At 44.4% G+C, this 23703-nt stretch overlaps 1 protein-coding gene across 1 annotated transcript; it reads left to right on the top strand.

Annotated features, from left to right (window-relative positions):
• Positions 1 to 325: 325 nt before the first annotated feature.
• LOC140721909 (E3 ubiquitin-protein ligase TRIM39-like) lies at positions 326 to 16108 on the top strand. Its single transcript, XM_073036732.1, has 5 exons — positions 326 to 428; positions 1060 to 1293; positions 2729 to 2751; positions 2838 to 2956; positions 14524 to 16108. The coding sequence occupies exons 2-5, from the start codon at positions 1186 to 1188 to the stop codon at positions 15075 to 15077; spliced, it is 804 nt and encodes a 267-aa protein (XP_072892833.1). The 5' UTR covers positions 326 to 428; positions 1060 to 1185; the 3' UTR covers positions 15078 to 16108.
• The last annotated feature ends 7595 nt before the right edge of the window (positions 16109 to 23703 follow it).

A 23703-nucleotide genomic window follows, 5' to 3' on the forward strand; every position in this document is an offset into this window, starting at 1 on the left:
TATTAGATTCTTTCTTCTCCAGCCCTTTACCTCTTCCACCTGTCCCCTCTCAGCTTCTCACTTCATCACCCCCCCCCCACGTTCCCCCTCACGTTGTCTCACCCGTCACCTGTCAGCTGGTTCTCACCCCCAACATTTTATTCTGGCTTCTGTCCCATTCCTTCCCTGTCCTAATGAAGGGTCTCATCCCGGAACACCGACTGTTTATTTCCCCTGAATAGATGCTGCCTGACTCACTGAGTTCCTCCGGCATTTTGTGTGATAATCGGGTTTGATCACTAGTTTCTTTTTATACATCTTTGCTTCTATTTCCTTCACTCTCTGACTTCTAGGATCAGCTAAAATCTTCCTTAGACTCTCTCACAAAAAAGAAATCAGACTTCCAGGAAAAGGAGCAGCAACAGAAAGAGAAGATTTCCGGAGTTCGGGTGAGGCTTCCTGAGCGGAATTTCTGATATTACTATCGAGTTCTGTTCCATTCAATATGGAATTGCCGAGTATCGCAGCTCCAGTGACCTGGGTTCGATCTTGACCTCTGCTGCTGTCTGTGTGGAGTTTGCATGCTCTCCCTCTAGCCATGACAGTTTCAGACACTTTCCAGGGACATGCTGGATGAATGGTTAATTACAATTAACCCTGTAAAGGTGGGGAGGGTGTGTGTGAATCAGATGGGAGCCCAATGCCATTAGGCTTTACAATTCAACTGCCAGGACTTAAGAACTTTTTTTTAAAAGCTATTATTAATGCTTTTGAGTTAGTGATTTAGATGCATATCATATTATTACTGAGTTAAGTATTGTATGTAATGAGTTTTTGCTACAACAAGTGTATGGGACATTGGAAAAAAATGTTGAATTTCCCCATGGGGATGAATAAAGTAACTATCTATCTATCTATCTATAGGTCAATAAGTGAGAATAGGTTTCAGGAAAACGTGAGGGAATGGTGTTGTCGGGAATGCAGTCAGAGGTAGCATGGACTCTAATAGACCGAACTTAACGGCAAAAGGAAACAAAACACAGCAATGCAGTATAGTAATCTTCACCTTTCATTCAACAGGAACAGTCACACAGCCTTCAGTCCCATGTCACATCCCAGTTTGCTGAACTGCGCCAGATTATCACTGAGAAAGAGCAGAGCTTACTCAGGGATCTCAGGGAAGAAGAGAAGAGGATTCTCAACCCAATGGAGAAAAATCTTCGGGAGATTCAAGAGAATAAAAGGTTTATTCAGGAGGAAATCTCGAAGTTAAAGGAACATATGGATAAAAAAGACAGTGTGATATTTCTCAAGGTGAGGGATTCTATTTCAATTTGTTTCTGTCAAAGGGCACTGAATGAACAGTGGTATATTTGAAATAAACACAGCACAGCGGCCAATTCTAACAAATCAATTGCCACTGCTGGCGACCTCACACAAGTTGTTATACCTGCATGACGCACCCTCCCATCATTCCAATAATGACATTTCAAAATGTCCAAGATACGCTTTCAGTCCTTCATTAGCAAAATACAATCTTGAAGCGATGAAACTTCAGGGTAATTCATTGTAAAGTAAGTTGCAACACTGCAGTCAAATACAGAATGACATCCGCCCGTCCCCAGCTCAAAACTGTGCAGAACAAAGTATGAGTACGTAACTTATTCGCTTCACTTTCACCAGGTCCCCACTCACGTGACAGGTTATCGTAATAAACACGTAACACAGAATACAATGCAGACAGAAAACAGACGTGTTGCTCCTACACACAGCATTTACAAATGTCAGTAAACTGTATCTCACCAGAGAATTGATGCATCTATTCAGGGTTGTTGTCCTAAAACTGGACTTCCACAACTCCTGTACATCCCAGGACCGAATGCAAATTTCTCTGTAATTATTTACTCTGATCGTAACACAGAGCTGCTGACTGTGTCCTTAGTTCTGCATTAAATATCTCCTAAAATATCTCATTAACTCCCGGTTCCAGTCACAGGCTGTGAGTGTGTCTGGTGCGGTGGGTGTGAGGGTCGCTTTGTCAATCAGTGAGAACAAAGAATTTGACCCACACATCAGACTTATCTTCTATATCCGGTTTCCGCCAGATTAATGAAACTATTACTGTCTCTTTACTTTTACATATAATATTCAAATGAATGTTCAACCGTTCAAAACATAACCAGGCCATTCGGCCCATTTCCTCCTCTCAATTTCCCCTCTGCATGATCCTCTTGCCACTTGCTCACCACAAACAGCAACAATGCCCCGACCTCCCTGGTCCCTCACGTGTTTATCCAGCCTCCCAATTACATTCAATCTCTGCTGTTCCATTTCAACCACTCCTGTGGCACTGAGTTCCACATCCTCTTTACTAAATTTCTTGTGGAATCTGTTAAAATCCATCTGGAATTACATCACATCACAAGTCTCCCCATAAATAGAGGTACTTCCTCCACCCACACACAATCACATACATCACTGATCTTAAATTCCCCCATCCTATCAGCCTGAGATCATATCCAGATGAGAATGCACAGCCTGTCCTGTCTTCCCTTTAAGTTTCATCCTCTCAGTAATGGTCTGACATTCAGAAACTTTCCTTGTAAGTTACCCCGTGGTTCTGTATTGTCCGTGTGTGTGAGTGATTGCGGGAGTGGGAATTTTCAACACCTGGTAATGATTTGGATGAAATTCAGGATGTGGACAGTAAATCCAAGTCTAATCGCATTTGTGTTTTTATTTATTTCAGGAGGAAGCTCGTCGGAACTGGAGGTAGGACAGGCTCTTTACTGAACACTTAATGGAATTGTAAAATAGTTCAGAATAGCAATTTATAACCAGCAGTTTAATATTTACAGGATTAATGACGATGTCCTGGAATTGTCAATGACAGATCAAACCCTACCGGTTGAAAAATTCGATCACCCCTATTTGTTGAACACAGTGCTGAGAGAAACGCTTGATGCTATTAGTCGAGGTAAAACTTACAAAGATTCATTTCCCCTTGTTTATGAAGCTCAATTTAGTTCCAATTTGAGGCAAAGATTGTCTGTAATACTGGGCTGAAGGGGAACTGAAGTTTATTCCACATCAACCCCACCCACTGGAGGCATCACTGTCACATGGTCAGCTGGAGATGTCAGACCCCTGAACAGACCAGCACAGGGTCACAATACAACCAATACACGGGACTGACAAATGAACCACTGTGTTCCAATCCCAGGCAAACGCACTAACACACCAGGACATGAGTATGGATCTACCAGAGGAGCTGGGAATTTAATACTGATGATAATATTGTAGAGAATAAAAGCGGGTATCAGTGTGGTGACCGGGATTGTCAGGAAAATACACAAGTCCTTCATGTGCCCTGTGAGTGCAGACTCTGACTGACACAGGTCTTCCCCCTTCCGGATCAGCATTTCTCACTGTTGTTAGAGGCAGAAGAGGGGAGTGGTCGTGATCGGGGACTCAATCGTCAGGGGAACAGAAAGGAGAATCTATTGATGTGAACGGGACACCCGAATGGTATGTTGCCTCCTGGTTGCCAGGGTCAGGGACGTCTTGGATCGTGTCCGCAGCATTTTAGAGAGGGAGGGAAAAGAGCCAGATATTTTGGTAAATTTGTGACAATGACATTGGAAGTAAAAGCAAAGAGGTCCTGAAAATAGAATTTGGAGAGCTTGGTAGAAAGCTCAGAAGCAGCACCCCCAGGGTTGTAATTTCTGGATTGCTGCCTGTGCCACGTGCTGGTGAGGGTAGAAACAGGATAATTTGGCAGATAAACATGGCTGAGAAGATGGTGCTGGGGGCAGGGATTCAGGTTCTTGGATCATTGGGATCTGTTCTGGTGGAGGAATGACCTGCTCAAAAGGGATGGGTCGCACCTCGACCCGAGGGAGAACAATATTCTCAGAGAGGTTTTATAGAGCTGTTGGGAAGGGTCTGAACTAATTTGGTAGGGGGGGGGGGGTGTGCAATTGCAGCCAGCAGGGTGAGTATCAGTGCATTAGAGATGCAGAATTAAAAAGGGTAGCAGATACAGTACACAAAGTGTTATATCTCAATGCATGGAGTATGAGAAATAAGGTGGATGATCTTGTTGCACTATTACCGATTGTCAGGTATGATGTTGTGGCCATCACGGAATCGTGGCTGAAGGATGGTTGTAGTTGGGAGCTGAATGTTCAAGGTTACACAATGTATCAGAGGAAGGAAGGAAGGCTAATGGGGTGGTGTGGCTCTGCTGGTAAATCAGCAGCGAGATGTGACATAGGATTGGAAGATGTTAAATCTTGTGGGTTGAGGTAAGGAACTGCAAAAGTCAAAATGACACGGACAGCAGTCATATACAGGCCTCCCAACAGTCAGTGGGTTGTGGCCCACAGATTACAGCTGGAAATAGAAAAGGCTGATGAAAAGGACAATGTTATGATCATCATGGGAGATTTCAACATGCAGGTCAATTGGGAAAATCGGGTTGGTAAAGGATCTCAAGAGAGTGAGTTTGTTGAATGCAATGTGGTGGCTTTCTAGAGCAGTTTGTCGTTGAGTCTACTCAGGGAACAGCTCTACTGGATTGGGTGTTATTTATTGAACCAGAGGTGAGTAGTTAAAAGAAACCTTAGGAAGCAGTGCTCACAACATGACTGAGTTCAACTTGAAATCTGATAAGGAGACAATAAAATCTGACATTGTAGTATTTCAGAGGAGTAAAAGAAATTACAGCGGTCTGAGGAAGAGTTGGCCAAAGCAAATTGGAAGGAGATGCTGGCAGGGATGAGAGCAGAGCAGAAATGGTGTCAGTTTCTGGGAAAATGAGGAAGGAGACGGATAGATTTATTCCAAAAATAAATAAATACAAACATAGCAAAATAGTACAACCGTGGCTGACAAGGGAAGACAAGTTAACGTAAAGACAAAAGAGAGGGCATACAACTAAGGAAAAATTAGTAGGAAGACAGAGGATTGGAAAGCTATTAAATATCTGCAGAGAGGAACTAAAAGGATGACTGGGAGGGGAAAAATAAACAAGAAATAGATTTGAATTGAATTGACATTATTACTTACATCCTTCATACACATGAGGATTAAAAATCTTAATGTTATGATTCCACCTAAATGTGCTATTTATAGTAATTTATGATAAACAATATGTATAACATGCCGGTCAATATAACATAGAAATACAGTTGTGTCAGTATGAGTTAATCAGTCTGATGGCCTGGTTGAAGAAGCTGTCCCGGAGCCTGTTGCTCCTGGCTTTTATGCTGCGGTACCATATCCCGGATAGTAGCAACTGGTACAGTTTGTGGTTGGGGTGACTCTGGTCTCCAAAGTTCCTTCAGGCCCTTTTTGCACACCTGTCTTTGTAAAACAAGTTAGCAAACAATATCAAATTGTTTTTCAAGTATTGTAAAAAAATAAAACAGAGATGAGAGTGGATATAAGACCGCTAGAAATTGAGACGGATATATAATAACGCGGGATAAAGAGATGGCAGATAAACCAAATATTTTGTACCAGTCTTCACCGTGGAAGACACGAGCACTGTACCCGGTGTTGAAGAGTGTGAGGGAAGAGAAGTGAGTGCAGTTACTTTTACAAGGAAGAAGGTGCTCAAAAAGCTGAAAGACTTAAAGGTACATAAGTCACCCTGACCAGATGACCTGCACCTTAATGTTCTGAAAAAGGTTGTGGTAGACATTGTGGAGGCATTTCAAATGATCTTTCAAAAATCATTGGACCCTGGCATGGTGCCAGAAAACTGGAAAAGGGCAAATGTCACTTAGCCCTTTAATTAAGGAGGAAGACAGCAGAAAGGAAATTATAGACAGTCAGCCTCACCTATGTGGTTGGGAAGAAATTGGAGTCAATTGATAAGTATGAGGTTATGGAATACTTGGTGACACTGGACAAGACAGGGCAAGTCAGCATGGCTTCGTTAAGGGAATATCCTGCCTGACAAACCTGTTGGGATTCTTTGAGGAGATAACAAGCAGAATAGATAAAGGGGATGGAGTGGATGTTGTATATTTGGAATCTCAGATGGCCTTTGACATGGAGCCACACATGAAGGTGGTAACCAGGTTAAGAGGCCATGGTATTACAGAAAAGTTACAGGCATTGTTAGAACATTGGCTGATTGGTAAGGAATAGTGAATGAGAGTAAAGAGATCCTTTTCTGGTTGGCTGCCAGTGACTCTTGTTCCGCAGCGGTCAGTGTTAGGACACCATCATTTTATGCTGTATATCAAGATTCAGCTGATGGAATAGACAGTAAGATATAGGAAGAGATTTAGGCCATTCGGCCCATTGGGTCTGCTCCACCATTCAGTCATGGGCAGATCCAATTCTCCCAGTCATCCCCACTCCCCTGCTTTCACCCCATGCCTTTTGGTGTCCTGGGTAATCAAGAACCTATCTATCTCTGCCTTAAATGTGACTTGGACTTCACAACCACTTGTGGCAACAAATTACACAGATTTTCCACACACTGACTAAAGTAATTTCTCCGCATCTCAGTTCTAAAAGGAAGTCCTTCAATCCTGAAGTCATACCCTCTTGTCCTAGAGTAGATGGCTTTTTTTCCTGGTTTGCATATGATAACGAAGATTGGTGGAGGGGCCGGTCGTGTTGAGGAAACAGTTAGGCTGGACAAGGACATGAATGAGGAGAATGGGAAGGGAAGTGACAAATGATATACAATGTTGGAAAATGCATGGCCATTAAAATGGACTTAGCAGTCATTCTGCAGAACACCCTAAAGGTTAACTTGCAGGTAGAGTCAGTGGTGAGGAAGGCAATTCCAATGTTAGCATTCAATTCAACGGGTTTAGAAAAGTATTCAATTCAAGAGCAGGGATGTGATGCTGAGGCTTGTGAAGCCCCAACTTGTGTATTGTGAACTTGGGCTCCTCGTCTAAGAAAAGGTGTGCTGGCATTGCAGAAGGTTCATTTCATAAGGATGATTCCAGGAATGAAAGAGTTCTCATACGAGGAACGTTTGATAGCTCTGTGTCTGTACTCGCTGGTATTTAGAAAGATGAGGGGGGATCTCATTGAAACCTTTCGAATGTTGAAAGTCCTAGACAGAGTAGATGTGGAAAGGATGTTTCCCATGGCGGTGGAGTTTAGGACAAGAGGGCACTACCTCAAGATAGAGGGGAGTCTATTTAAAACAGATGCGAAGAAATTTCTCTCTCACACACACACACACACACACACACACACACACACACACACACACACACACACACACACACACACACACACACACACACACACACACACACACACACACACACACACACGGATATACTATCAGAGTGTGACACACGGCCACAGAAATAGGCACAAATTCCCATTTAGTATTGAAATCTGCCGTCCTTACCCAGTCTGTCTGTTCTGTGGCACTGAGTTGCCCTCTGACGTGACGTCACATCAACACTTCACAGACAGACTCCGGGGTGAGTTTCCTCAGGAGGATGATCTGGGAGGGTTTGATGGATGTTGAACTCACGGCCCACTTCATCAGATAGATAGATAGATAGATAGATACTTTATTCATCCCCATGGGGAAATTCAACATTTTTTCCAATGTCCCATACACTTGTTGTAGCAAAAAACTCATTACATACAATACTTAACTCAGTAATAATATGATATGCATCTAAAACACTAACTCAAAAAGCATTAATAATAGCTTTAAAAAAAGTTCTTAAGTCCTGGCAGTTGAATTGTAAAGCCTAATGGCATTGGGGAGTATTGACCTCTTCATCCTGTCTGAGGAGCATTGCATCGACAGTAACCTGTCGCTGAAACTGCTTCTCTGTCTCTGGATGGTGCTATGTAGAGGATGTTCAGGGTTTTCCATAATTGACCGTAGCCTACTCAGCGCCCTTCGCTCAGCTACCGATGTTAAACTCTCCAGTACTTTGCCCACGACAGAGCCCGCCTTCCTTATCAGCTTATTAAGACGTGAGGCGTCCTTCTTCTTAATGCTTCCTCCCCAACACGCCACCACAAAGAAGAGGGCGCTCTCAACAACTGACCTATAGAACATCATCAGCATCTCACTGCAGACATTGAATGACGCCAACCTTCTAAGGAAGTACAGTCGACTCTGTGCCTTCCTGCACAAGGCATCTGTGTTGGCAGTCCAGTCTAGCTTCTCGTCCAACTGTACTCCCAGATACTTGTAGGTCTTAACCTGCTCCACACATTCTCCATTAATGATCACTGGCTCCATATGAGGCCTAGATCTCCTAAAGTCCACCACCATCTCCTTGGTCTTGGTGACATTGAGACGCAGGTAGTTTGAGTTGCACCATATCACAAAGTCCTGTATCAGTTTCCTATACTCCTCCTCCTGTCCATTCCTGACACACCCCACTATGGCCGTGTCATCAGCGAACTTCTGCACATGGCAGGACTCCGAGTTATATTGGAAGTCAGATGTGTACAGGGTGAACAGGACCGGAGAGAGTACGGTTCCCTGTGGCGCTCCTGTGCTGCTGACCACTGTGTCAGACCTACAGTCTCCCAACCGCACATACTGAGGTCTATCTGTCAAGTAGTCCACTATCCAATCCACCATGTGAGAGTCTACTCCCATCTCCGTTAGTTTGTGCTTTAAGATCTTGGGCTGGATGGTGTTAAAGGCACTAGAGAAGTCAAGGAATGTAATCCTCACAGCACAACTGACCCCATCTAGGTGAGAGAGTGATTTGTGCAGCAAATACGTGATAGCATCCTCCACTCCCACCTTCTCCTTATACGCAAACTGAAGCGGATCCCGGGCGTGCCTGGTTTGTGGCCTCAGATTCTGTATTATCAGCCGCTCCATGGTCTTCATCACGTGCGATGATCACATCAATCTGCAAGACTAAGATGTCTTCTTGAACATGGCCCATTTGTGTGTGTTTGCCTCCCCATCCCTCTAACCATTTCCCATCTGTGTACCGGCCCAAATTTATTTTAAAATATTTTATTGTTACCTGTTTCTACAGCATCTGGGGGCAAATTCCATTTACCAACCGCCCTCTCTATGAGAATGTTACCCGATAGACCACTCAGAAAAATTTCCTGTCTCACTTTCAAGCTGAGGCCTCTGGTTCTGTACTCCCATTTCTTGGAAAAATAAACGTTATTTAAGCTCCTTATGAATTATTTACTTTGATAAGGGGTCATACCTGAACATCCTACACTACAGCTGAATAGCCCAAGCTTATCCACTCTCTGCTTTTAGCGCAAGCCCCAGTCCTGGTAACATCCTCCTGAAGCCTCCTGTCCAGTGTAATGACATCCTCCCCATATTCGGGAACCGGAAATGCAGACAATGCTCCAAGTGTGGTCTATCATCGACATCAAAGGCCTTGCTGAATTTCATGTGGACAGTGTGGAATAGGCTGATGAATACAGGACTGAAGGTGTTTTTTTAGATTGGGACAAGAAGGGCGACGTGGGAGCTAAATTCTGAAGGAAGGCAGTTTAAAAAAAAACTTTGCGCACAAGAACGGCGAGACTGCGCAGGACAGCGCGGAGAGTTTAAAAAGATGACCACCCTATACAGCGGGCAGCGGAGTGGGTGGCAGCAGAGTGTAGGGCTTTGGCTCAACGGGCTTAGGCAGTAACGGGAAGAGACGAGAGCGAGGCACCGACTCTTTTTCTCCCCTTGGCAAATCGGCCTGGACGGACGGGGGAACAGCAGGGCATATTAGCTAACGGTTTAAAAAGTTCGTGTGTTTGGCGAAGTAAGTGGGTGAGTAGACCTATCTTTCTTTGTTTCATTCCTGTGGAATTAGGTAGCATGTCTGCAGGGTTAGTGCTTTGTTCAGGGTGTCAGATGTGGGAATCCTGGGAGACCTCCCGCCTCCCTGATAGCCACATCTGTACCAGGTGAACCGAGATTCAGCTCCTCGGAGACCGTTTTAGGGATCTGGAGCTGCAGCTTGATGACCTACTGCTTATTAGAGAAAATGAAGAGGTGATAGACAGGAGCTACAGGGAGGTAGTCATCCCTAGGCTACAGGGGTCAGAAAACTGTGTGACTGTCAGGAGAGGGAAGGGAAATGCCCGGATAGTGGAGAGCACCCCTGTGGCTGCCCCCCCCCCCTCAGCAACAAGTATATCGTTTCGGATGCTGTTGAGGGGGATGACCTGACAGGGGACGGCCACGGTGACCGGGTCTCTGTCACTGAGCCTGGCGCTGTTGTGCAAGAGGGAAGGAGGGAGAAGAGGAATGCGGTAGTCATAGGGGATTCCATAGTCAGGGGAACAGACAGGAGATTCTGTGAGCCTGGTAGAGATACCCGCATGGTGTGCTGCCTCCCAGGTGCTAGGGTACTGGATGTCTCGGATCGGGTCCAGAATATTCTGAAGGGAGAGGGCGAGCAGCCAGCTGTCTTGGTACATGTTGGTACCAATGACATAGAGAGGAAAAGGGAGGAGGTCCAGAAGAGAGATTTCCAGGAGTTAGGAATGAAGCTGAGAAGTAGAACCTCCAGAGTAGTAATCTCAGGATTGCTACCTGTGCCACGTGCTAGCGAGGGCAAGAATAGTAGGATCAGGCTGATGAATGCGCGGCTGAGAGACTGGTGCAGGGGGCAGAGCTTCAGATTCTTGGATCATTGGGATCTCTTAAGGGGGAAGTATTACCTGTTCAAGAAGGATGGGTTACACCTGAACCCGAAGGAGATCAATATCATAGCGGGAATGTTTAATAGACCTGTTAGGGACGGTTAAAACTAATTTGGCAGGGGGATGGTAAACCGGAATGATAGAGTGGTGTAGGGGGAAAACAGAAGTGGCTGGAGTTTATGCGAGAAGTGAGGAATGTACAAGACAGATATATTCCAAAAAAGAAGAAATTTTCGAATGGAAAAATGTTGCGACTGTGGCTGACAAGAGAAGTCAAAGGCAAAGTAAAAGCAAAGGAGAGAGCATTTAAGGAAGCAAAAATTAGTGGGAAGTCAGAGGATTGGGAAGGTTTTAAAAGGTTACAAAAGGAAACTAAGAGGGCCATTAAGAGGGAAAAGATGAACTATAAAAGGAAGCTAGCAAATAATATCAGAGAAGATACTGAAAGCTTTTTCAGGTATATAAAGAATAACAAAAAACTGGTGAGAGTGGATAAAGGACAGATAGAAAATGATGCTGGAGAAATTGTAATGGGAGATAAGGAGATGGCTGAGAAACTGAACGAGTATTTTCATCTGTCCTCACTGCGGAAGATATCAGTAGTATACCGGACACTCAAGGGTATCAGGGAAGAGAAGTGTGCGCAGTCACAATTACGACAGAGAAAGTACTCAGGAAGCTGAATAGTCTAAGGGTAGATAAATCTCCAGGACCAGATGGAATGCACCCTTGTGTTTTGAAGGAAGTAGCTGTGGAGATCGCGGAGGCATTAGCAATGATCTTTCAAAGGTCAATAGACTCCGGCATGGTTCCGGAGGAGTGGAAGATTGTAAATGCCACTCTGGTATTTAAGAAAGGGGCAAGGAACCAAAAAATGAATTATAGACCTGTTAGCCAGGCATCAGTTGTTCGGAAGTTGTTGGAGTCAATTGTCAAGGATGAGGTTCTCGAGTATCTGGAGGCATTTGACAAGATAGGCCAAACTCAGCATGGTTTCCTTAAAGGAAACTCCTGCCTGACAAACCCATTGACACTTTTTGAGGAGATTACAAGTAGGCTAGACAAGGGAGATGCAGTGGATGTTGTGTATTTGGATTTTCAGAAGGCCTTTGACAAGGTGCCGCACATGAGGCCGCTAAACAAGATAAGAGCCCATGGAATTATGGGTGATTTACATATGTGGATAGAGCGTTGGCTGATTGGCAGGAAACAGAGCGTGGGAATAATGGATCCCATTCTGGTTGTCTGCCAGTTACCAGTGGTGTTCCACAGCAGTCCGTGTTGGGGCCGCTTCTTTTTACGTTGTATGTCAATGATTTGGATTATGGAATAGATGGTTTTCTGGCTAAGTTTGCTGATCATACAAAGATAAGTGGAGGAGACGGTAGTGCTGAGGAAACAGAGAGACTGCAAAGAGTCTTGGATAGATTAGGAGAATGGTTAAAGAAGTGGCAAATGAAATACAATGTTGAAATGTGTATGGTCATGCACGTTGGTAGAAGAAATAAACGGGCAGACTATTATTTAAATGGAGAGAGAATTCAAAGTCCTTAGATGCAATGGGACTTGGGAGTGCTCGTGCAGGATACTCTTAAGGTTAACCTCCAGGCTGAGTCGGTGGTGAAGAAGGCGAATGCAATGTTGGCATTCATTTCTAGAGGAATAGAGTATAGGAGCAGGGATGTGATGTTGAGGCTCTATAAGGAACTGGTAAGACCTCACTTGGAATACTGTGTGCAGTTTTGGGCTCCTTATTTAAGAAAGGATGTTTTGACATTGGAGAGGGTTCAGAGAATATTCACTAGAATGATTCCAGGAATGAGAGGGTTAACATATGAGGAACATTTGACCGCTCTTGGACTGTACTCCTTGGAGTTTAGAAGAATGAGGAGAAAACTCACAGAAACATTTCGAATGTTAAAAGGCATGGGCAGAGTGGATGTGGCAAAGTTGTTTCCCATGATGGGGGGAGTCTAGTACGAGAGAGCATGACTTAAGGATGAAGGGCGCCCATTCAGAAGGGAGATGCAAAGAAATGTTTTTTAGCCAGAGGGTGGTGAATCTGTCAATTTCTTGCGGCAGTGGAAGCCAAGTCATTGGGTGTATTTAAGACAGAGATTGATAGGTATGTGAGTAGCCAGGGTATCAAAGGTCATGGTCAGAAGGTGGGGGAGTGGGACTAAATGGGAGAATGGACCAGCTCATGTTAAAATGGCGGAGCAGATTCGAAGGGCCGAATGGCCGGCTTCTGCTGCTTTGTCTTATGGTCTTATTTGAATGCACCAGTATACGTAATAAGGATCTTGCAGCACAGGTAGAGTTTGGCAGGTTCAAACTTAGGCAGGTATGACTTTGGTCGAAGGAATAAAAGCATAGACAATTCTGTAAACAGGGTGAAATTCAATAATCAGAGGTGCAAAGGGACATGGGTGTCCCTGTGCAGGATTCCCTGAAGGTTAACTTGCAGTTTGTGTCAGTGGTAAGATTGGCAAACTCAATGTTTGCTTTCATTTCGAGAGGATTAGAATACAAGAGCAAGGATGTAATGCTGAGGTTTTATAAGGCATTGGTCAGACCACACTTGGAGTATTGTGAGCAGTTTTGGATCCCTTCTATCGGAAAACTTGTACTGGCATTGGAGGGGGTCCAGAAGATTCAGAAGAATGATTCCGGGAATGAAAGAGTTAGCATATGAGGAGTGTTTGATGGTTCTGGGCCTGTACTCATGGGAGTTTAGAAGAATCACTATTTATTATCCCCCTCAACCCTATTCTCCCGCCTCCTCCCCGTAACTTTTGGGACTCTAACTGATCAAGAAGTTTACTTATTAACTTCTGCTTCAAAAATCAAACAGGAGAAAATCTGCAGATGCTGGTAATCCAAGCTCCACTGGTCCTAATGAAGGGTCTTGCCAGATCTCTCTGACACCTGTCTGGAGAGAGTTGATGTGGGGAGGATGTGGGTGGGTCGAGAACGGTAAGCACAGCCTCCGACTACAGGGTTGTCCATTTAGGACAGAGATCAGGAGGAATTCCTTTATCCACAGGATAGTGAATCTGCCACAGGCAACTGTGGAGGCCAAATAATTGAGTATATTTAAAGCAGAGTAACACACACAAACTGTTGGGGGAACAGCAGGCCGCGAAGTTTCTAAGGAAAAGAGTAAGCAGTCCACGGGTCAGACAGAAACACTTCATCAGGACCTGTTTTGCTGAAGGTTTCCTGCAAATTCATCCCCTGTTCTAATGAGGGGCTGTGGGGGATGGGCATGTGGGAAAGGGGACAAAATCATCCTCATCTGCCATCTTTGCCCCCTGTATCTTCTCATTACGTCTACACACACAGTTCACCCACAGGCTTTCCACTCCTCCCTCCACCTCCTGGTTCAATCTGCCATTCATCTCTCCACTACTGGTTCCCATTATCACCTCCTTTACTGTCTCAAACCATCACACTGCCCAACTTCTCATTCAGAAATGAATGTGAACAGCGAATGAAGGGCCTGTTCCTGTGCTGTACTGCTCTATGTTCTCTGTTCCCTGTTTCGAAGAATGAGAGGAGATCTCATGGAAACACAAAATTCTTTCAGGGGTCGACAGGCAGGAGTGAGGGAGGATGTTTCCCCTGTCTGAGGAGTCAAGGGCCAGGGGTCTCTCTGCTCTCCGCCCAGCGTAAAAGCTCTGGGGAGACATTAGTTGTCCATCCGAGTCTTCCCCCCCCCCCGATCCCTGGGGCCGCGCTGCCCGAGTCTCCCCCCGATCCCAGGGGCTGCGCTGCCCGAGTCTCCCCCCACCCCATCCCCGGGGCAGCGCTGCCCAAGTCTCCCCCCGATCCCCGGGGCCGCGCTGCCCGAGTCTCCCCCCAATCCCCGGGGTCTCTCTAATTCTCTGCTTCTCCCCCCAGTCTCTGTCACCCTGGATGTGGAAACGGCGCATCCGTATCTCGAGGTGTCTGAGGATCGGAAGAGTGTGAGACGGACCGGGACCCGAAGGAATCTCCCTGACACCGGGAAGAGATTCACATTCTGGGATTGTGTTTTGGGATCGGAGGGATTCACATCGGGGAGACATTACTGGGAGGTGGAGGTGACGGGAAATCGGGGCTGGTGGCTGGGAGTCGCCGCAAATTCTGGGGAGAGGAAGGGATTGTTCAGTCTGAGTCCGGAGACCGGATTCTGGGTCATCAGGCAGGATGATGACGTGTTATATCGGGATTATGACGTGACCCGTGTTCGCCCCTCCCCCGAGTCCCGTCTCGCTGCCTGTCCCATCCCCGGGAGGGTGGGAGTTTATCTCAGTTACGAGTCCGGAACAGTTTCATTTTACAACGCGGAGACCAAGTCCCATCTCCACACCTTCACTGGGAATAAATTCACGGGGAAACTTTATCCTTTCTTCCGGACTGTGGATGGAAACCAGTGGCTGAGGATCTGCTCCGGATCCGCTCCGGGACTGTAAACGGGTCGGGTCCCGGGACCGGCGTCAGGAGTAAAGTCCCTGTAAATATAAATGTGCGGAGAGTGCAGCTAAATACGTGGCTAAGGAGATGGTGCAGGACGGAGGGCTTCATGTTTCTCGACAATTGGGCTTTGTTCCCGGGAAGGTGGGGCCTGTTCCGACGGGACAGTTTGCCCCTGAACTGGAGGGGAACTGATATCCTTGCGGGTAGATTTACTAGTGCTGCACCGGGGGGTTTAAACTAGATTTGCAGAGGGAGGGGAATCAGAGTGTTAGAGCAAATAGTGAGGTGATTATACATGATAGAACTAAGTAGATAAATCCCCCGGGTCTGACTTGATATTTTCTCGGACCTTGAGAGAGACTAGTGTAGAAATTGCAGGGGACCTGACAGAAATATTTAAAATGTCCTCAGCCACGGGTGCAGTACCGGAGGATTGGAGGGTAGCTCATGTTATTCCGTTGTTTAAAACAGGCTCCAATAGTAAACCGGGTAACTACAGGCCAGTGAGCCTGACATCAGTAGTAGGTAAATTATTGGAAGATGTTCTGAGAGATCGGATATACAAGTATTTGGACAGCCAAGGGCTGATTAAGGGTAGTCAGTATGGCTTTGTGCATGGTAGATCGTGTTTAATGAATCTTGTAGAGTTTTTCGAGGAGGTTACCAAGAACGCAGATGAAGGAAAGGCTGTGGATGTTGTCTACATGAACTTTAGTAAGGCCTTTGACAAGGTGCTTTAGGGTGAAAGGGGAAAGCATGAGGGGGAACATGAGGAGGAACTTCTTCACTCAGAGAGTGGTGGGAGTGTGGAACGAGCTGCCATCTGACCTGGTAAATCCTCTTAAGTTTTAAGAGTAAATTGGATAGATACCTGGGTGGGAGAGGTTTGGAGGGTTACGGACTGGGTGCAGGTCAATGGGACGAGCGGAATAAAGTGTCTGCACAGACTAGAAGCGCCAAATGCCCTGTTTTCTGTACTGTAGAGTTCTATGGTTTATGGAGTGAAATAAACAGGATATAAGAATTATCAATCGATTAATTTGAACTCGTTCACCGCATCCGTCAACCGAACAGAAACACCGGGGTATCAGCAGCAGCTGCGGGTGGCAGATCCTGAGCTCCCCCGGGTCCTAAAGTCCACCCGCAATGAGACAGGTTAAATGGGACAAGTGGGGGCGGTGCTGACTGGAAAAGACAGTGAAGATGGTTCATTAAGTTCAACTGCCAATTCTATGTCCCCCATTACTACTTCACCAGCATCATTTTCCAGTGGTCCAGTATCAACTCTCATCTCCCTTTCACTCTTCATGTAACTGAACACTAAACTTTTAGTATCCTGATTTATATTATTGGCCAGTTTGCCCTCATATTTCCTCTTTACAATTCTTATGGGTTTTTTCGTTGCCTTTTGTTGGATTTTAAGAGCATCCCAATAATCCAACATCCCACTCACCTTTGCTAGCTTATATGCCATTTCTTTAGGTTTAACACAATGATTAAATGCCTTTTCCAGCTCAAACTGTGAATTAATTTAAAGTCAGTCACATAATTTAATAAAGTTTTTATCTGAAAACTATCTACCCCCGCAAAGATTGTACTGAAGGCTGCATTTGATTTTTCTTCAGCCTTATATGCTTTACATTGAAATAGTATGTGTTTTGACAGTTTCATAATGACAAAATGTACACAACACAGAATGAAGTTTTCCATTTAGATACAAGGCGTAACTAAGCATAGTGTGGTCATTTCTAAGTCGAGTCAATATCATTCCTTCCCTTGTTTTAAGCCCTTCTTCTATAAACCCAACAGGTTTATGTATTCTGTAAACGTGTCTGTCCTTATGTCCATTATCCTACGTCTTGCCATAAGCCCCCAATTCTTAACACTACCAACCCTTTAGCTTCTAATTTGCTAAGTGTAAGGTCCATATCCACAGCTTAACATTTAACAGCTTTTAGTGCTAAACAGTCAACCCTATCATTTCCCTCAACAGTGTGATGTGCAGGTCCCATAATGTGCAGACATATAAATCAAACTTTATATATGAAATACCGTTTGACGAGTTTCCAACAGTCAATCTGACCTACTGCCAGAATGACCTGTTTTAGACTCATCAAAACCGAAATGTATTCTGAGCAAATTATAAGGACCAATTTCCTCCACCCACTGTAAGCCTAAACTGTTGGCAAAGTATTCTGCCTTCTATGCTGATAAATGACTATAAGTTATTTCTTTATCATTACCTGCAATTTGGGCACATAAAAACAGTCACACCAACATCCCCAGTTAAGTTATCTTTTGATTCGTCTGTAAAAATGTTTACTGTAGGATAATAACTTTCATTAATATACTGATGAACCAACAGACTCTCAGGCAGAACCGAATCCGATCGTGTAACCTAAAATCGGCTGAAGCCATGGGAAAAAACAAGGTGGGGTTACAGAGAAAGCTACAGTGGGACATATTGTACCAGCCAACTAAAACTTAAAACACTCTTCTTGTGATGTCCCCAACCGTCCTACAGCACAGCTTTAACAAGATGATCATTTCTTTGCCCCTGCAAATTAATCTAGTATGTTGACATCAACTTGAACCTCTGTTACTTTGAGGGCAATTGTCCCATTGCAATCAGTAAAGCCAAAACAGGAGACAACATTACTGCACTAGAAAACAATCTTAAAGTCTGTAATTGTATCACATACAAACATTTTTAATTTGAAGATGATGCTGATCTATCAATCACACAGACATAATCAAGAACAGATCAAATTAAACAAATATAATTGGTCAACAAAGATTTTCAAGTTGCACCCAAGAATGCCCACATAGATGTCTGAGGAGATTTAAAGCTCCTTTACATTTAGATAGATAGATAGATAGATAGATAGATAGATAGATAGATAGATAGATAGATAGATAGATAGATAGATAGATACTTTATTCATCCCCATGGGGAAATTCAACATTTTTTCCAATGTCCCATACACTTATTGTAGCAAAACTAATTACATACAATACTTAACTCAGTAAAATATGATATGCATCTAAAATCACCCTCTCAAAAAGCATTAATAATAGCTTTTAAAAAGTTCTTAAGTAGTTTACTTAAATACATTGAGTCCTAACCCCGGCACTTTAACATATCTTACTCCTGGCGGTTGAATTGTAAAGCCGAATGGCATTGGGGATTATTGATCTCTTCATCCTGTCTGAGGAGCATTGCATCGATAGCAACCTATCGCTGAAACTGCTTCTCTGTCTCTGGATGGTGCTACGTAGAGGATGTTCAGGGTTTTCCATAATTGACCGTAGCCTACTCAGCGCCCTTCGCTCTGCTACCGATGTTATACTCTCCAGTACTTTGGCCACGACAGAGCCCGCCTTCCTTACCAGCTTATTAAGACGTGGGGCGTCCCTCTTCTTAATGCTTCCTCCCCAACACGCCACCACAAAGAAGAGGGCGCTCTCCACAACTGACCTATAGAACATCTTCAGCATCTCACTACAAACATTGAATGACGCCAACCTTCTAAGGAATTATTTTACTGATAGGTGCTTCCATGTCAGCTTATTATCCATCCGCAAACTGAGAGATCTTACCACTGACACTTCCACAAGATATTAATCATATAATTTAAAATCAAGTGCAAGTCTATTAATGCTGTTTGTAAACCACGTAACGTGTTTTAACGACTGAAAGCTTAAAATCCTCATCAATCTGCACACTATTTGACCTATTAATTGTAAATTGCAATTAATACCTCTAATCTATAAAGCTACGCCATCTGTATATTGTGATTTACCCAGGGTATCCCATTTCCCATCTCAGAGAAAGTATCATGAATCATAATATTAAACAATGAAGGGCTACAAATTCTGCCTTGTGGGATCCCATTCTCTGTCTCATAGAAACACAAACATAACATGCCGACCAGCCCTTGCACAGTCCGGCCAAATAAAAAACTCAGAAAAAGTATACAATCTCCCCTCACTCCTAATTTCGATAATTTAATCAAAATCCTTCCTTCCATATCTTTTCCCTTTTTAGTATCAAGAAATACTGCTATGACAACATATTTATTTAATTGTGCTTTCCGAATATCATCTTCCAAACCTAAAACTGAATCTAATGTCATTTTACCCTTCCGAAATCCACTCTAATAAAACACTTTATCACCACTCTTTCCAAAATATAACTCAAGCACTTGATTACCATACATTCCATAAGTTTACATAAATGAGACATTCACGATATAGGCCCTTAACTAGAAGCATGAAATGGGGATCTGCCAGGTTTTAGAATAGGCACTACTATTTCCATTTTCCATGAGGAAAGTAGATGCACAATTCAAACATTTAATATTTTCACAAAAGAGAATTATATACAATTACAATTTCAAATATCACTCTTTCCTGGGGACACCAGACCTGCATTATTAATAGACTTCTTAAATTCATACAAAGAAATCTCTCCATCAGTGATACTATCATTGCTACAGCTGACTTCCAGCACATCAGGGTATTCACTGAAAAACATATCCCTACATTGTTTAACATCTTCACTTAAATTTTCCTGATTATGAATCTCAGCAAATGACCCAGCCAGTAAAACAACCTTTCCTGTTTCAGTAAGAATCATTTTGCCCTCATTAATCATCACTGGAATATTATGATCCCCACAAATCCCCCCATTTTCTAAATCATATCCCAAACAATTCCAAGTTTGATATCCCTTCCAATATTATCTCCATATAACCTCCAGTAAATCACCTACTTCCTCATCACGGCCTTTGCCCTTTTAATGTTAATAATGTAACTCGGAGACTGATTCACCATTTCTCCCAATTTGCTTCCTGTCCCGTTATAAATCCAAATCCAAACTCATAAAGACAGGAAGGCTGACTGACGTTCACATAAACTAATCACCCTCTGAGTTCCCATTTGAGCGACAGGCCCTGCAGCCAATGACAGCAGGGGTCAGTGTAAAATCTGAGCTACGATAGGCTGGAGGAAATCGGCCCAAGATTAGCCACTCCTCTTCCGCTCCATCGCCATGGCGGAAATCAGCGAATCGTTTCTGTCGGTGTCGCTGGCCTCGGCGCCCACAAGGACGGGTGTGATTACCCTTCGCGCCTCGGTGGGTCTGTTTCGGGGACGTCTGTGGTGGCTGACGAAACATGCTTTGACAGGGAGCGATCGAGGTCAATGACTACAACTCCCAGAAGGCCCCACTGATGACATTGTGGTGCTGTTTAGGGGTAAGGTATAAAAGCAAAATGGAGGAAAATGTAATGCATTACGTCTTCTCTACTGTGTCGTGCCTTCAATAAAATATTAAATTAAAAGAGAGATTCCAGCGAGAAATAGATAGAACATAGAACAATACAGCACAGTACAGGCCCTTCGGCCCACAATTTTGTGCCTAACCTTAAATCTGCCTCCCTAATCTTAAATTCCTCCATATTCCTGTCCAGTAATCTCTTAAACTTCACTAATGTATCTGCCTCCACCACTGACTCGGGCAGTGCATTCCACGCACCAATCACTCTCCGAGAATAAAATCTTCCTCTAATATCCCCCTTGAACTTCCCTCCCCTTACCTTAAAGCCATGTCCTCTTGTATTGAGCAGTGGTGCCCTGGGGAAGAGGCGCTGGCTGTCCACTATATCTATTCCCCTTAATATCAACTATATCTCTATCATTTCTCCTCGCATCCTCCTTCTCTCCAGAGAGTAAAGCCCTAGCTCCCTTAATCTCTGATCATAATCCATACTCTCTAAACCAGGCAGCATTCTGGTAAATCTCCTCTGTACCCTTTCCAATGCTTCCACATCCTTCCTATAGTGAGGTGACCAGAACTGGACAGAGTACTCCAAGTGTGACCCAACCAGAGTTTTATAGTGCTGCATCATTACATCGCCACTCTTAAACTCTATCCCTCGACTTATGAAAGCTAACACCCCATAAGCTTTCTTAACTACTCTGTCTACCAGTGAGGCAACTTTCAGGATCCCTCTGCTCCTCCACACTTCCAAGTATCCTGCCATTTACGTTGTACTCAGCCTTGGAGTTTGTCCTTCCAAAGAGTACCACCTCACACTTCTCCAGGTTGAACTCTATCTGCCACTTCTCAGCCAACTCCTGCATCCTATCAATGTCTCTCTGCAATCTTTGACAATCCTCTGCACTATCCACAACACCATCAACCTTTGTGTCTTCTCCAAACTTGCCAACCCATCCTTCTACCTCCACATCCAGGTCGTTAATAAAACTCACAAAAAGTAGGGGTCCCAGAACAGATCCTTTTGGGACACCACTAGTCACAACCCTCCAATCCGAATGTACTCCCTCCACCACAACTCTCTGCTTTCTGCAGGCCAGCCAATTCTGAATCCACCTGGTCAAACATCCCTGTTTGAAGGCAGTAATGCCTTCTGACTTTCTGAATAAGCCTACCATGTGGAACCTTATCAAATGCATTACTAAAATCCATGTAGATTACATCCACTGCATAACCCTAATCTATATGCCTGGTCACCTCCTAAAAGAACTCCATCAGGCTTGTTAGACACGATCTGCCCTTCGGAAAGCCATGCTGACTGTCACTGATCAGACCATGATTCTCTAAATGCCAATAGATCCTATCTTTGTGAATCTTTCCCAATAGTTTTCCCACCACAGGTGTAAGGCTCAATGGTCTATAATTATCCGGACTATCCCTATTATCCTTTTTGAACAAGGGGAGAACATTCGCCTCCCTCCAATACTCCGGTACCATTCCCATGGACAATGAGGATATAATGATCCTAGCCAGAGGCTCAGCAATCTATTTTCTCACCTCGGATGCAGAACCGGGAAGTGGTCAAATTTGAACACAGAATATAATATTATTGGTAAGTCTCTTGGCAGTGTGGAGGGTCAGAGAGATGTTTGGGTCCATGTCCATACGACACTCAAAGCTGCTGTGGAGGTTGGCAGTGTGGTTAGGAAGGCGTCTGGTGTGATGAACTTCATCAACCATGGGATTGAGTTCAAGAGCTGTGAGGTGATGTTGAAGCTATATTTCTCCTAACCTGTACATAAGTAATTGTATCCCAACACGGCAGGGCTGTGGGCTTAGTTGGATCCCACTTGGGAGTCTTGTGTTCAGTTCTGGTGGCCTCACTACAGGAAGGATGTGGATACTATAGAGAGTGGAGAGTAGATTTACAAGGATGTTGCTCTTGGATTGGACAGCATGTCTTTTGAGAATAGATCGAGTGAACTTGGCCTTTCCCTCTTGGAGCGACGGAGGATGAGAGGTGACCTGATAGAGATGTATAAGATGATGAGAGGCTTTGACCATGTGGATAGCCAGAGGCATTTTCCTAGGTTTGAAGTGACTAACACGAGGGGACGTAGTTTTAAGCTGCTTGGAAGTCGGTACCGAGGGAATGTCAGGGGTAAGTTTCTTACACAGAGAGTGGTGGGTGCATGGAATGCACTGCCTGCAGCGATGGTGGAGGTGGATACAATAGGATATTTTAAGAGATTCTTAGATAGGTTAATGGAGCTTAGAAACATAGAGGGTTATACGATCAGGAAATCCTAGGCAGTCTCTAGAGTAGGTTATAGGGTCAGTACGACATTGTGGGCTGAAGAGCCTGTAATGTGCTGTAGATTTCTGTGTTCTGTGTCAAAGACAGGCAGAGGGATTAGTTTAAATGGACAGGAGGACAGCGTGGAAAGTTTGAGCCGAAGGGCCTGTGTTAGTACCGTAAGGGAGGGGTTCTGTTCCAACCATCGACTCTATTCCCCTCAACAGATGCTGCCTGACTTGACAACGTTCTTGAAAAGTTGCACTCAGTTCCGCTTAGCATTGTGTACAAAGGATGTTTTGTGCTGGAAGAGTGCAGAGGAGATTCATCATGATTGAGGGGGCTTTTGTTCATAAGTCCATAAGGCATAGGAACAGAATTAGGCTATTCAGCCCATTGAGTCAGCCACCTTTCCATCATGGCTGATCCCAGATCGCACTCAATTCCAGATATCTGACCTCCCGCCATATCCTTTAATGCCCTGACCGATCAGGAAACGATCAACTTCCGCCTTGAATATACCCACACACTCGGCCTCCACCGCAGTCTGTGGCAGCGCATTCCACAGATCCAATACACCTTGGCTAATAAAAAAATAACCTGCTTACCTCTGAAAAGGTGGCCCCTCGACTTTGTGGCTGTGCCCCACCATAGGAAATACCTTCTCCACATCCTCCTTATCCAGTCCTTTCAACATTCGGTAGGTTTCAATGAGATGCCCCCGCATTTTTCTGAGTTCCAGTGAGCACAGGGTCAAAGCTGCCAAGTGCTCCTCATATTTTAACCCCTTCATTCCCGAAATCATTTTTCTGAACTTCCTCTGGACTCTCTCCAATGACAACACATCCTGTCTGAGATGTGGGGCCCAACAGTGTTGACAATACTCCAAGTGCGGCCTGACTCGTGTCTTATAAAGCCTCAGCATTATGCCTTTGCTGTTATATTCATTGGGCGTGATTGGACTGTGGTGATCTACAGGGAGATCTTGGAATCCAAGTTCATAACTCCGAGATAGTGGTTCCATTGTCAGGCAGTTATGTTGCAG

Source organism: Hemitrygon akajei, unplaced genomic scaffold (genome assembly GCF_048418815.1).
Source record: "Hemitrygon akajei unplaced genomic scaffold, sHemAka1.3 Scf000064, whole genome shotgun sequence".
Lineage (NCBI taxonomy): Eukaryota > Metazoa > Chordata > Chondrichthyes > Myliobatiformes > Dasyatidae > Hemitrygon > Hemitrygon akajei.